Source organism: Oncorhynchus clarkii, chromosome 6 (genome assembly GCF_045791955.1).
Source record: "Oncorhynchus clarkii lewisi isolate Uvic-CL-2024 chromosome 6, UVic_Ocla_1.0, whole genome shotgun sequence".
NCBI lineage: Eukaryota > Metazoa > Chordata > Actinopteri > Salmoniformes > Salmonidae > Oncorhynchus > Oncorhynchus clarkii.
The window spans coordinates 59,517,534-59,530,260 of record NC_092152.1 but is presented as its reverse complement, the minus strand read 5'-3'; the positions used below and the strand labels follow the sequence as shown (position 1 = coordinate 59,530,260).

At 43.1% G+C, this 12,727-nt stretch overlaps 1 protein-coding gene across 4 annotated transcripts in view; it reads right to left on the bottom strand.

Annotated features, from left to right (window-relative positions):
* LOC139411359 (phosphorylase b kinase regulatory subunit beta-like) overlaps nucleotides 1–12,727 on the bottom strand; it is an 81,911-nt gene that overhangs the window by 37,399 nt on the left and 31,785 nt on the right. For all 4 annotated transcript variants that reach the window (XM_071157629.1, XM_071157630.1, XM_071157631.1 and 1 more), the window contains 6 exons: nucleotides 9,430–9,525; nucleotides 8,166–8,363; nucleotides 2,498–2,555; nucleotides 2,181–2,258; nucleotides 1,106–1,264; nucleotides 666–760 (listed from right to left, as the gene is read on the bottom strand). In XM_071157629.1, the coding sequence (XP_071013730.1) occupies nucleotides 666–760; nucleotides 1,106–1,264; nucleotides 2,181–2,258; nucleotides 2,498–2,555; nucleotides 8,166–8,363; nucleotides 9,430–9,525 (684 nt within the window). The remainder of the gene's footprint in view (nucleotides 1–665; nucleotides 761–1,105; nucleotides 1,265–2,180; nucleotides 2,259–2,497; nucleotides 2,556–8,165; nucleotides 8,364–9,429; nucleotides 9,526–12,727) is intronic.

Below are 12,727 nucleotides of genomic sequence, written 5' to 3'. Positions count from 1 at the left end.
CAATGAGAGAGGGTAGAATTTAGTGAAGTTAAAAATTATACGTGACGCTTATTTGATCTAATAGAAGTTTTGAAATGTTAAGAGTGTACTGATATACACTGAGTGTACAAAACATTACGAACACCTTCCTAATACTGAGTTGCACCCCTCCCCCTTTTGCTCTCAGAACAACCTCAAATCGTCAGGCCATGGATTCTACAAGGTGTCGAAAGCGTTCCACAGGGATGCTGGCCCATGTTAACTCCAATGCTTCCCACAGTTGTGTCAAGTTGGTTGGATGTCCTTTGGGTGGTGGATCATTCTTGATACACGGGAAACTGTTGAGCGTGTAAAACACTTTATATGTGAGTTGTCACTGTTGAAATTCGAGGACGTCTATGCATATTCATGAGGCTAAGCACTCACTCTCCATTGGATACAAGCAGTTGACGTCAACACTCCTCATCTAATATTTTTTTAAAGAACTCAAATAACCAGATGTATCAACCAATTCAAAGTGAGAAACAAGTGGGAGCTTGACAGTCTGCCATTCTGATCTGTGGACAACGAACCCCATTGTTAAGGCGGAGACACAAGCATCTTGTCATTATATCTAGTATCTCTGATTGTAGTGATGGCCAAACACGGCTGATCATAGGATGGTCACATGGGAATGGGAGTCTAACCTGATTGGAGTATCTCATGCTGACGTTCCTCTGATCCTGTCGGGGTACGTAGCGTTTGATGGGGTCGATGTCTTGGGGGCTGATCAGCTCATCCACTGGAAAAGAGACATGGCAGAATGGAGGGGTGAACACACAGAGAGCACACTAAAGGTTCCTACTGATACACTGGACATACACCCCATAAAATGACTTTTCCTTACAAAAGTCCTTACTTTGTAATGAGAACCCATTAACCTGTGAGCAACTTCACAAACATACAGCAAACACATATGTTGAACTGAACATCTGAACTCCGTAACCTCTGCAGTCTGACGTGACAACAGTATAGTGAACACCCCAGCGAGCATGCTCTATAGAGAATACCTCTCCAGCCAGCGGTCAGAGAAGGTATTTGACAGTGAGGCGAGGTCAGTGAAGAGAAGACAGACAGAGAGACTGACCCAGCAGCCTGGCGATGTTGAAGAGGGCCTGGCCCCACAGGAACAGCATGCCATCTTGGCCCGTGTTGGCAGGGAAACGCTTCTGGCTCCCGTGCTTCTTCTGCTCCGCCTCCACAAAGTCGGCAGGTACGCGGTAGTACTTCGGGATGACAGCATGGCCTGATCCACGACACACAGGACGGAAATAGATACACTTTACGGTGCTGGGTGATTACAAACATGTCGAATAGAAGGCACTAATGGAATTTCCAGGAGGTTGATACATCGAAAGGAGTGCAGTTTATGTGTCTGCTGCTCAGGAGAAAGGAGTGGGAGTTATCTATTCAAAGGTATCTTAGCAGACACACGTGAAGAAATGTCAAATTTCCAAGAAAGAACGCACCGGGAGTACAATATTTTCTCTGCATAACAAATGCAAAGACACCACAAAGCCAAAAGGAGGTGAAAACTCTGTCTGCAACCACTGAGAAGTATTCCTGAAGCAACATGCATCCTTCAGAGGCTATTGGCTCCTGAGTCTTTTAATGTGGTTTCTTAACTGAGGAAAAATACAGCTTTGTGTGAAGGCTAATATAAAAACGAGCTCCTTGAAATATGAGAACAGCTTTCGTGCACTCAGCATGTGGGAGATTAATATGGATATTGTATTAAGTGTAATATGAAAATAACAGTAATCTTCACAACCAAAATGTATGTGCACTTCTCAAAGACTCCCACGGATGCCAGCATGAATGTGTATGTGAGAGGGACTAATAAGTGTTTCCCCTATATTAATTTAGCAGCAGCGGCCCACCACTGCTGAATTGTTGCCACCGCCGCAAAAAAAAATTGGATGTCATTTTTTGCAATATAAATATTCCTGCTCGAACAGCTAGCATGTCATTAGGCTAACGCTAGTAGAAATACACCCCCCCCCCCGCCACCCTTACCACCACTGCTGAAAAAAGTCCTAGGGGAAACACTGCTAGAGTAATTGAGAGTGTGTGTGTGTGTGCATGTGTGTGGCTATGTGTGGGTGTGTATGTGTACAGTAGTTCCATAAGAACACAGATCCTTGACGGAGGAGGAAACTCACCATCAAAAGATTGAAAGATGATAGGTGTTAACAGGTCTTGGTATTCTTTGACTTGGGCGTTGTTCCCCCTGAAGACTCCTGGAAATCAAAAAAAGTGTCAGATATTCAACTTCTATGTAACCCAATACTCAAATCAAATCAAATGTTATTTCACACGCGCCAAATATAACAGGTGTACACCTTACAGTGAAATGCTTACTTACAAGCCCTTAACCAAAAATGCAGTTTAGAAAGTATTTAAAGTAAAAAACAAATAAAATGAAAATGAAAAAATAAAAAAATAAAAAATCACATGTTATTATATTAACATCACATACCATCAATCATCATGAAGATGAAAAATATGGGAAACTCGCATTCAATGCCATCAAAAAGCTGAAAGAGAAGAGAACATTTGATTTTCATAAAAGTGTCTTTGAAGAAATGAAAAAGCCATAACACAGAGGTCACTAGTTTCCTAACGTGAAAGAGAAATACACACGCACCGTGTGCATTCATCTCTACATATGGTGCATTCATCTCTACACATGGTGCATTCATCTCTACATATGGTGCATTCATCTCTACATATGGTGCATTCATCTCTACACATGGTGCATTCATCTCTACACATGGTGCATTCATCTCTACACATGGTGCATTCATCTCTACACATGGTGCATTCATCTCTACACATGGTGCATTCATCTCTACACATGGTGCATTCATCTCTAAATCTATCGCTGTGTGTCAGTGGATGCATATAGATTACAATGAAAAATGCTCAGACACCAACAATCCTTTTCGACAGCTTTTATAATGAATGCAGCAAGTAGCAAGTGATGGCCTGTCCCAAAACACACACTTAAAACACCTGTTGACAGGTGACGACTGGTGAGTTTGTTTTCCAATTGTAACAGTTTAACAGAGGCAAAAACACTTACTTCTGAGATGCTATCGGAGTCTCAGCCAACCAGAAATGACATGACGTCTCCCCTCACCACCCACCCCTCTGCCCATAAATCATCTGGGGTTGAAAAGAAAAACTAGCCAAATGTAGATACGTTTGTAAAGCAAAACAGCAATTGATTAATTTCAATAATTCCAAAGAGAAATTTCAACAGTAACTGTGAGGATGTAATAAGTCTTCAGTCCTTTTGTTGTTGTTGGTATTAATCATTTGTCAGATGGTGTCCTTGGTTCTATTTTCGTGTAGCATTCACAAACCAAAGGCAGCATAAATAATTTAAACTTAGTGGATCAATTACTGGAGGACACACTAAAAGAACACTGAATGAAACAGACCCAAGGATATATCTGCATTACCGAACAACCCTTCTTCAAATTGACTAGCTCTCAGACAGTCACCTAAGTGCTCTTTTTGGGACCAAAGCAGCACCTCACTTTCATGATATGCCTGGCTTCCCTGCCTTCTGAGAGAGGAGCACAACATCTCCCAACCCTCCTGAAACGTAATTAAGACTTTGTTATCGCCGTCTCCCATCTCTGCAGACAATCTCCATGGCAATAGGAGATAAGAGAGAGACTACAACATAATGAAATAAAGGCTGTTAATTGGAGCGGTCACACATCATTTCCCGGCCTGTAGTTTGGCTGTTATAGCAGAGATAACAGGGACTGCTTCAGCCATCAGTCCATCAAATCAAAAGAATCTAACATATGATTCCCACAACCATCTCTATTCTCCATCTGTATTCTTGTATTCTGTTATCAGCTTTACCAAAGCTATGTTGCAAACCATACTGTGAGTTGTTCGTCATTGCTCAAGGGTTAGGCTGATACAGCTGGGTTATGCTAGTGTGTGAGTGTATGTGAGTGTATGTGAGTGTGTGTGTGTGTGTGTGTGTGTGTGTGTGTGTGTGTGTGTGTGTGTGTGTGTGTGTGTGTGTGTGTGTGTGTGTGTGTGTGTGTGTTACTTGCGTCTGTGCCAGTAGAGATAAGGTACAAAATGGTGGAGATATTTAATAAAATGCTACAGGGGTGGAGAGACCAATCACTGAGGCCTACTTGGGCAGTAAACACCAGCTATCCCAGGAGCTTTCTGCCTCAGCTATTCCACAGACTGTAAAACTCTATATTGTTCGACAGGATGCCCTCCTTCACTTGTAATAGGTAACATTGCAGGATTTCAAAATTCTTAACAAGTTATGTGTTTTCAAATTGAATAAACCTGCAATCAATGCCTTCCCACCTGAAATAGCATATTGCAGATAAAGAATATGATGTACAACTTCCATTGTGATCCAATACACTCACATGCGACTTCTAGCTTTTTGAGTGGGCAGCAAGAAGAGGTTGTGCATGTGCAAAGAACCATACAATCCTAGAATGTTATGTAATGGTCTACTGCATTACTTACCGTAATGGATGAGATTTCAAAATGATTTATCACATGAGGCATTTTATAGTGTAATATCCAGCTTCCAATTAAGAAATGGGTTGACTGGGACCTGTTGATTGCACCTACTCTACATCCTATAATGAAACTTTAAAGTTTAGTGGCTCAGATTATTCCCATATTACCTCCCTTTGTGCTTCCCCCTGTTGAATCCAAGCTCATTAATTCTGGGAGGTCAGTGCTGCGGCTAATGCAATGATTTGCTCAGTGTTAAGTAGCTGCCCTGCTCCAAATTCACACTCTGCAGCAACAGCAGCTAATCCTGAAGTTAATATGCCTTCAGTTGGGATTTATCAACGGCAGAGCAGACACAATTGTGTGGCTTCTGTCGTAGGAAAACAAAAAAACTGGGTAAACCCTTTACACTCGTATCCGCATACGGGTTGACAATGGTAGATTTGGGCACTGATAAGCGTCTAAATTGGAATGCTGTGGTAGCCTAGTGGTTAGAGCGTTGAGCCAGTAACCGAAAGGTTGCTGGATCGAATCCCTGAGCTGACAAGGTAAAAATCTGTTGTTCTGCCCCCGAGCAAGGCTTTCGGTTACTGATCTAATGCTCTACCACAGCCACTGTGTTCCAAGGCAGTTATTTGACTGTACGTTTGTTTATGTGTAACTCTGTGTTGTTTTTGTCGCACTGCTTTGCTTCATCTTGGCCAGGTCGCAGTTGTAAATTAGAACTTGTTCTCAACTGGCGTACCTGGTTAAATAAAGGTGAAATAAAAATATATATATACATTAAAAAAAACACTGTTACCCGGGCGCCGAAGACATGGATGTCGATTATGGATTCAGAGAGGTTGGGTTAAATGCGGAAGACACATTTCAGTTGAAAGCATTCAGTTGTACAACTGACTAGGTATCCCCCTTTCCCTTAGAGTAACATGCTATAAATTACGTCGGAGCTCAGTGTCTTCACAGCGCAGAATGGGTTTTGACTGACAGCAGTTCTGAACTTGAGCACTGAACACAACAAGAAGTTGCCTCATCGCTCCCGCTAAAGTTATTTTGCTATTTTGGCAAACGGTGTTGTCCGAGTGAGGGAAATTCTGTAAATTACGAGGACTTTACAGATGAGACGTTGAGAATTATAAGAAATACCGCTTTGATGTCAAGACAGGCAATCCAAAACACCTCCGAGTCCACTTCACATTTCCATCTCATAAAACTCATGTAATATATAGTGTCAACATTTACAATCACCGTGTTTGATGTGCAGTTAGAAGATGACGTGGTGTTATATCCTGGGTTGTCCTGAACAGAATGATCCTGTTTGTTGTTTTGTGAAGAAACTTTGCCCGCGGACCACGCATCTGAACGCATCCCGCGTCTCCATTCAATGCACACCAAAATGACCATCTGCTTCTCTGAATTCCCTAGTATTTGTATTTGTAGTGAAAGCCTAAGACTGTAAGATCATATTTTATAATTTAGCTTTGGCAGTAGAACAAGCTTTCAAATGATGCCAACCTGACCCAGATTGCGATGTATAATGGATCGTAATTGTGTAAAGGCGGGTGGGGATGCAGGGCTGTGCTCCAAAGAAAACAACTAACAAGTGTGATTGTTCTAGCTCCTTAACGGCACAGCTGGGAGAGATCAAAATAGCACCTTATAGTTGAAGACTCTTCTTTGAGTCATAAAAGTGCATTGAAATTACTTAGGAACTGTGTACACTTTGGAGAGGTGTGTCCCCACTTGGAAACACGTTAGACCTCTCACTCAAACCCTTGTCAAATTTTCAAAAGAATCTTCATGTTACTGAATGTATCCAAAGAATTTTCTGATTTGTTATGAACAAATGCAGCGAAAAGTACAGTAAATATAAAATGAACATAAAACTGAACTGTTGTGTCCTCACCTTTAGTCTAATCATTTCCCCATAATAATTTCCTGTTCCCTTCTAATTTCTGTCATTGTCACAGTGGGGCAAAAAAAGTATTTAGTCAGCCACCAATTGTGCAAGTTCTACCACTTAAAAATATGAGAGAGGCCTGTAATTGTCATCATAGGTACACTTCAACTATGACAGACAAAATGAGAAAAAAAAAATCCAGAAAAATCACATTGTAGGATGTTTAATGAATTTATTTGCAAATTATAGTGGAAAATAAGTATTTGGTCACCTACAAACAAGCAAGATTTCTGGCTCTTACAGACCTGTAACTTCTTCTTTAAGAGGCTCCTCTGTCCTCCACTCGTTGCCTGTATTAATGGCACCTGTTTGAACTTGTTATCAGTATAAAAGACACCTGTCCACAACCTCAAACAGTCACACTCCAAACTCCACTATGGCCAAGACCAAAGAGCTGTCAAAGGACACCAGAAACAAAATTGTAGACCTGCACCAGGCTGGGAAGACTGAATTTGCAATAGGTAAGCAGCTTGGTTTGAAGAAATCAACTGTGGGAGCAATTATTAGGAAATGGAAGACATACAAGACCACTGATAATCTCCCTCGATCTGGTGCTCCACGCAAGATCTCACCCTTTGGGGTCAAAATTATCACAAGAACAGTGAGCAAAAATCCCAGAACCACACGGGGGGACCTAGTGAATGACCTGCAGAGAGCTGGGACCAAAGTAACAAAGCCTACCATCAGTAACACACTACGCCGCCAGGGACTCAAATCCTACAGTGCCAGATGTGTCCCCCTGCTTAAGCCAGTACATGTCCAGGCCCGTCTGAAGTTTGCTAGAGTGCATTTGGATGATCCAGAAGAAGATTGGGAGAATGTCATATGGTCAGATGAAACTAAAATATAACTTTTTGGTAAAAACTCAACTCGTCGTGTTTGGAGGACAAAGAATGCTGAGTTGCATCCAAAGAACACCATACCTACTGTGAAGCATGGGGGTGGAAACATCATACTTTGGGGCTGTTTTTCTGCAAAGGGACCAGGACGACTGATCCATGTAAAGGAAAGAATGAATGGGGCCATGTATCTTGAGATTTTGAGTGAAAACCTCTTTCCATCAGCAAGGGCATTGAAGATGAAACGTGGCTGGGTCTTTCAGCATGACAATGATCCCAAACACACCGCCCGGGCAACGAAGGAGTGGCTTCGTAAGAAGCATTTCAAGGTCCTGGAGTGACCTAGCCAGTCTCCAGATCTCAACCCCATAGAAAATCTTTGGAGGGAGTTGAAAGTCCGTGTTGCCCAGCAACAGCCCCAAAACATCACTGCTATAGAGGAGATCTGCATGGAGGAATGGGCCAAAATACCAGCAACAGTGTGTGAAAACCTTGTGAAGACTTACAGAAAACGTTTGGAAATTTTTTTTTTCTCATTTTGTCTGTCATAGTTGAAGTGTACCTATGATGAAAATTACAGGCCTCTCTCATCTTTTTAAGTGGGAGAACTTGCACAATTGGTGGCTGACTAAATACTTTTTTGCCCCACTGCATGCATATGCTTTCCATATTTCTTATGTAAGAAACATTTCAATTTAGCCCTATCCATAATAGGCCAATTCCCACGAGTGTAAGGGGTTTTAAGAGCTGAAATGGAAAAAGTCAAGTCACTGTAGCGCATGTTAGTCATCACAATTAGTCTGTAGGGTTGGCTTTTAAACTAAACCACATACCTTCATCTCAGCCGGTTTGTAGTGTCTCCTGTTCTTGTCCTCATTGGCGGTCCTGTAGCCGTCACGCAGGAAGCGCTTGAAGCCATACTTCCCCTTTAGCTTGCGCACCACCTTGTCCAGGGTCTGACTGTAGAGGGCGTCGTCATCCACAGCGAACGCAGGGTAGCTGATGCAGGGCAGGAGGGCAGCGTCCGTATTCTGTTTTAGGGTTCAAAGGGGGTTTCAAAATGTGTAACATTTAAACAGATGCCAGCTTTTGATAATTTGCTAAGTAAACCCTTCACCCCCATGTGCCAGCTGTCTCCAGGCAGTTAGTAAAGGGTTAAGAGACTAAGGGACCCACTCTCTCTCTCTCTGCTAATGGCCACTTTTCAACATTAAAGAAGCTGACATTTAATAACATATTAGTCAGAGACTCATATATAATTAAGATGCTCAATGTTTTACTTGCATAAATAAGCCTTGTACTGTACTCCCTTCATCCCTTCACCTCCTTCTTCCGCAGCCTCTCTCTCACTCCATCCCCACCTCTCTCTCACTCCATCCCCACCTCTCTCACTCCATCCCCACCTCTCTCTCACTCTTTCCCCACCTCTCTCTCACTCCATCCCCACCTCTCTCTCACTCCATCCCCACCTCTCTCTCACTCCATCCCCACCTCTCTCTCACTCCATCCCCACCTCTCTCTCACTCCATCCCCACCTCTCTCTCACTCCATCCCCACCTCTCTCTCACTCCATCCCCACCTCTCTCTCACTCCATCCCCACCTCTCTCTCACTCCATCCCCACCTCTCTCTCACTCCATCCCCACCTCTCTCTCACTCCATCCCCACCTCTCTCTCACTCCATCCCCACCTCTCTCTCACTCCATCCCCACCTCTCTCTCACTCTATCCCCACCTCTCTCTCACTCTATCCCCACCTCTCTCTCACTCTATCCCCACCTCTCTCTCACTCCATCCCCACCTCTCTCTCACTCCATCCCCACCTCTCTCTCACTCCATCCCCACCTCTCTCTCACTCCATCCCCACTTCTCTCTCCCATTAGCCCACGTTGTAGCTCCAATGCATTTCTTCCATTTCCCCTAATTAAACCAATTGATTTACAGGAGCACTTTTCTGTCTAGTTGCTCTTACTACCGGAGAAAAATGATTATTCCTCTCTTTACTGGTGAACTGGGAGATTGGACTGGTCACTGAGCCAATACATCATAATGGCACAGAGTGGTATTTAGTAATGAGTGGTTTAATTATCTTTACTCACGTGGGACCTGGATTCTCTGGGTAGGAGGGAGGACAGTGTCTGTCTGTTCCTGTTGTGGGCATCCAGGTCCACGAAGATGACAGACCAAGAGCAACCCTGCAGAACAACAGAGATGACAAGAGTCATGTTCACTGGTGGTTGTTAGGTTGATGTGGGTCAGACGAGGTCTGACACTGTTTCGTTGTGGATGAAAATTGTAGCGCTTCCGTATTGTCACTATGCAAGATTCAACGTAGCCTGCATGCTACCATGTTTGGACATAATGCATTTGGCGAACCTGTTCGAACACCCGACTTTTCACAGGCAAGCAGAACTCAAAACATCTAGGACATATTTATATTTATTCCCTTTTCGAGCATTTGTTTCCGTCCGTGCCTTTGAACAGTGCCACTAGTGAGCCATGCGACTGCAGGGCATGGATGGCAGCTACTGGCTGTTCCCAGCATGTCCTGATATAGGCCTGTCGCACTGCAGCTGTCACCACCACTTCCACTAGCTCTCTGAAAAGAAGCCTTAATATGCAGGAAACAACATCAAATGTCACAACCATGAACACAAGCATTTCGCTACACCCGCAATAACATCTGCTAAATATGTGTGTGACCAACACCATTTGATATGATTTGATTTTGACAGTCGCTCACGCACGGACACACGTACAGACATGTACAGAAGACCTGTTTGTTTATGTTACTGTGAATTCAGCTCGGAGGATGAAGTGCTGGCCACTAACCATTTAAATGAAAGCCACACACTCAGAGCCTCCAACATCTCACCTGCCGCCTCTGCAGAGCAAAACCAGCTTTGAAAGCAGCAATATTATAACCGTATTCTTACAAAAGACCCAATATTGCACAACCATTTGATATTTTTGGGTACAAAGCTAAAAAAGCATTGTGTTTTTCTATGCTTTGAGCACAGTGCGGGGGCACTCCAACCATGAAGGGCCATCCAATCACCTCGATACCACATCATGTTGTTAGACTGCAAACTCTTTACCTACGGTATGATTACCTACCCACAAGCCCCTCTGTTGAGATGAGGGCCTGAGTGCTTTTTCTGGGTTAGTTGACTGTGCCATTTTTGGATTAACACACCTCACAAATGTATGCTACAAATGTTCCTGGACACGTTTCTTCACCAACACCTCAACCATGTTCACATTAAAGTAAAGAAAAAACATACTAAGCTGCTTCTGCACAATGCATTATGTATGCTGCTTTCAAACAAGCCAACCTAAGCTTTTAGCCATCAGAGTGACTCTCATCAGGCCTGCTTTAGTGATTTAGTGTACATACTGCAGGGTTTGGTGGAATGGGATGTAAATGATTGTGACAGCACAGAACGTGGTCTCCACTGTGACCTACGCTTCTTAGGATCATACCTTTATTGACAGCACTCCACATTTTGCTGTGAAACAGGCAGTCACTTTAGAAGTTGACAACCCACACATAAAAGTTGGGTAAAGTTAGTGATTGGCTCCCGCTCGACCATTGTGCTCTGGCTAGTCATTGATTGGCTGTTGCCTCTAAGGAACACAGTAGGGGAGAGTCACTGATCATGGCTTATTCTCAGTTGAACATCTAAAAGAAGTCAGAGGGGCACTGAGAGCAGGCCATCATTAATAACCTATGTGATGACTCATAGCCACTCCATCCCCAACGTGGGCCACACAGCAGCCCACACACCAGCCACTACTATACTACTGCCTAATGACAGGAACCAAACCCAGTGGGGCACAGAGTTTAATCTAAAACTCTGATCATCAATGAGTCAATTTAACATCATTGGCTGTGGATTAATTAGATGAAGGGGGCGGCTAAGGAGAAGAGCACATCATTAAATCACTGATAATAGTAGCAAAAGAGACTATAGCAATCATAAGGTGACTTCAGAAAGTATTCACACCCCTTGTTACAAAGCGGGATTAAAATGGATTTAATATGATTTTTGTCAACAATCTACATTATGAAAAATAAAACAATATATATTGATTAGATACAGATGAAGTCGGATGTTTACATACACCTTAGCCAAATACATTTAAACTCAGTTTTTCACAATTCCTGACATTTAATCCTAGTAAAAGATCCCTGTTTTAGGTCAGTTGGGATCACCACCTTATTTTAAGAATATGAAATGTCACAATAATAGTAGAGAGAATGATTTATTTCAGCTTTTATTTATTTCATCACATTCCCAGTGGGTCAGAAGTTTACACACACTCAATTAGTATTTGGTAGCATTGCCTTGAAATTGTTTAACTTGGGTCAAACGTTTTGGGTAGCTTTCCACAAGCTTCCCACAATAAGTTGGGTGAATTTTGGCCCATTCCTCCTGACAGAGCTGGTGTAACTGAGTCAGGTTTGTAGGCATCCATGCTCGCACACGCTTTTCAGTTCTGCCCACAAATTTTATATAGGATTGAGGTCAGAGCTTTGTGATGGCCATTCCAATACCTTGACTTTATTGTCCTTGAGCCATCTTGCCACGACTTTGGAAGTATGCTTGGGGTCATTGTCCATTTGCAAGACCCATTTGCGACCAAGCTTTCACTTCCTGACTGATGTCTTGAGATGTTGCTTCAATATATCCACATAATTTCTCTTCCTCGTGATGTCATCTATTTTGTGAAGTGCACCAGTCCCTCCTGCAGGAAAGCACCCCAACAACATGATGCTGCCACCCCCGTCCTTCACGGTTGGGATGGTGTTCTTCGGCTTGCAAGCCTCCCCCTTTTTCCTCCAAACATAACGATGGTCATTATGGCCAAACAGTTCTATTTTTGTTTCATCAGACCAGAGGACATTTCTCCAAAAAGTTTGATCTTTGTCCCCATGTGCAGTTGCAAACCGTAGTCTGGCTTTTTTTTAATGGCGGTTTTGGAGCAGTGGCTTCTTCCTTGCTGAGCGGCATTTCAAGTTATGTCAATATAGGACTCGTTTTACTGTGGATATAGATACTTTTGTACCTGTTTCCTCCAGCATCTTCACAAGGTCGTTTGCTGTTGTTCTGGGATTGATTTGCACTTTTCGCACAAAGGTACGTTCATCTCTAGGAGACAGAACGCGTCTCCTTCCTGAGCGGTATGACGGCTTCGTGGTCCCATGGTGTTTGTACTTGTGTACTATTGTTTGTACAGATGAACGTACCTTCAGGCATTTGGAAATTGCTCCCAAGGATGAACCTGACTTGTGGAGGTCTGACTGAGTTCTTGGCTGATTTCTTTTGATTATCCCATAATGTCAAGCAAAGGGGCACTGAGTTTAAAGGTAGGCCTTGAAATACAGCCACAGGT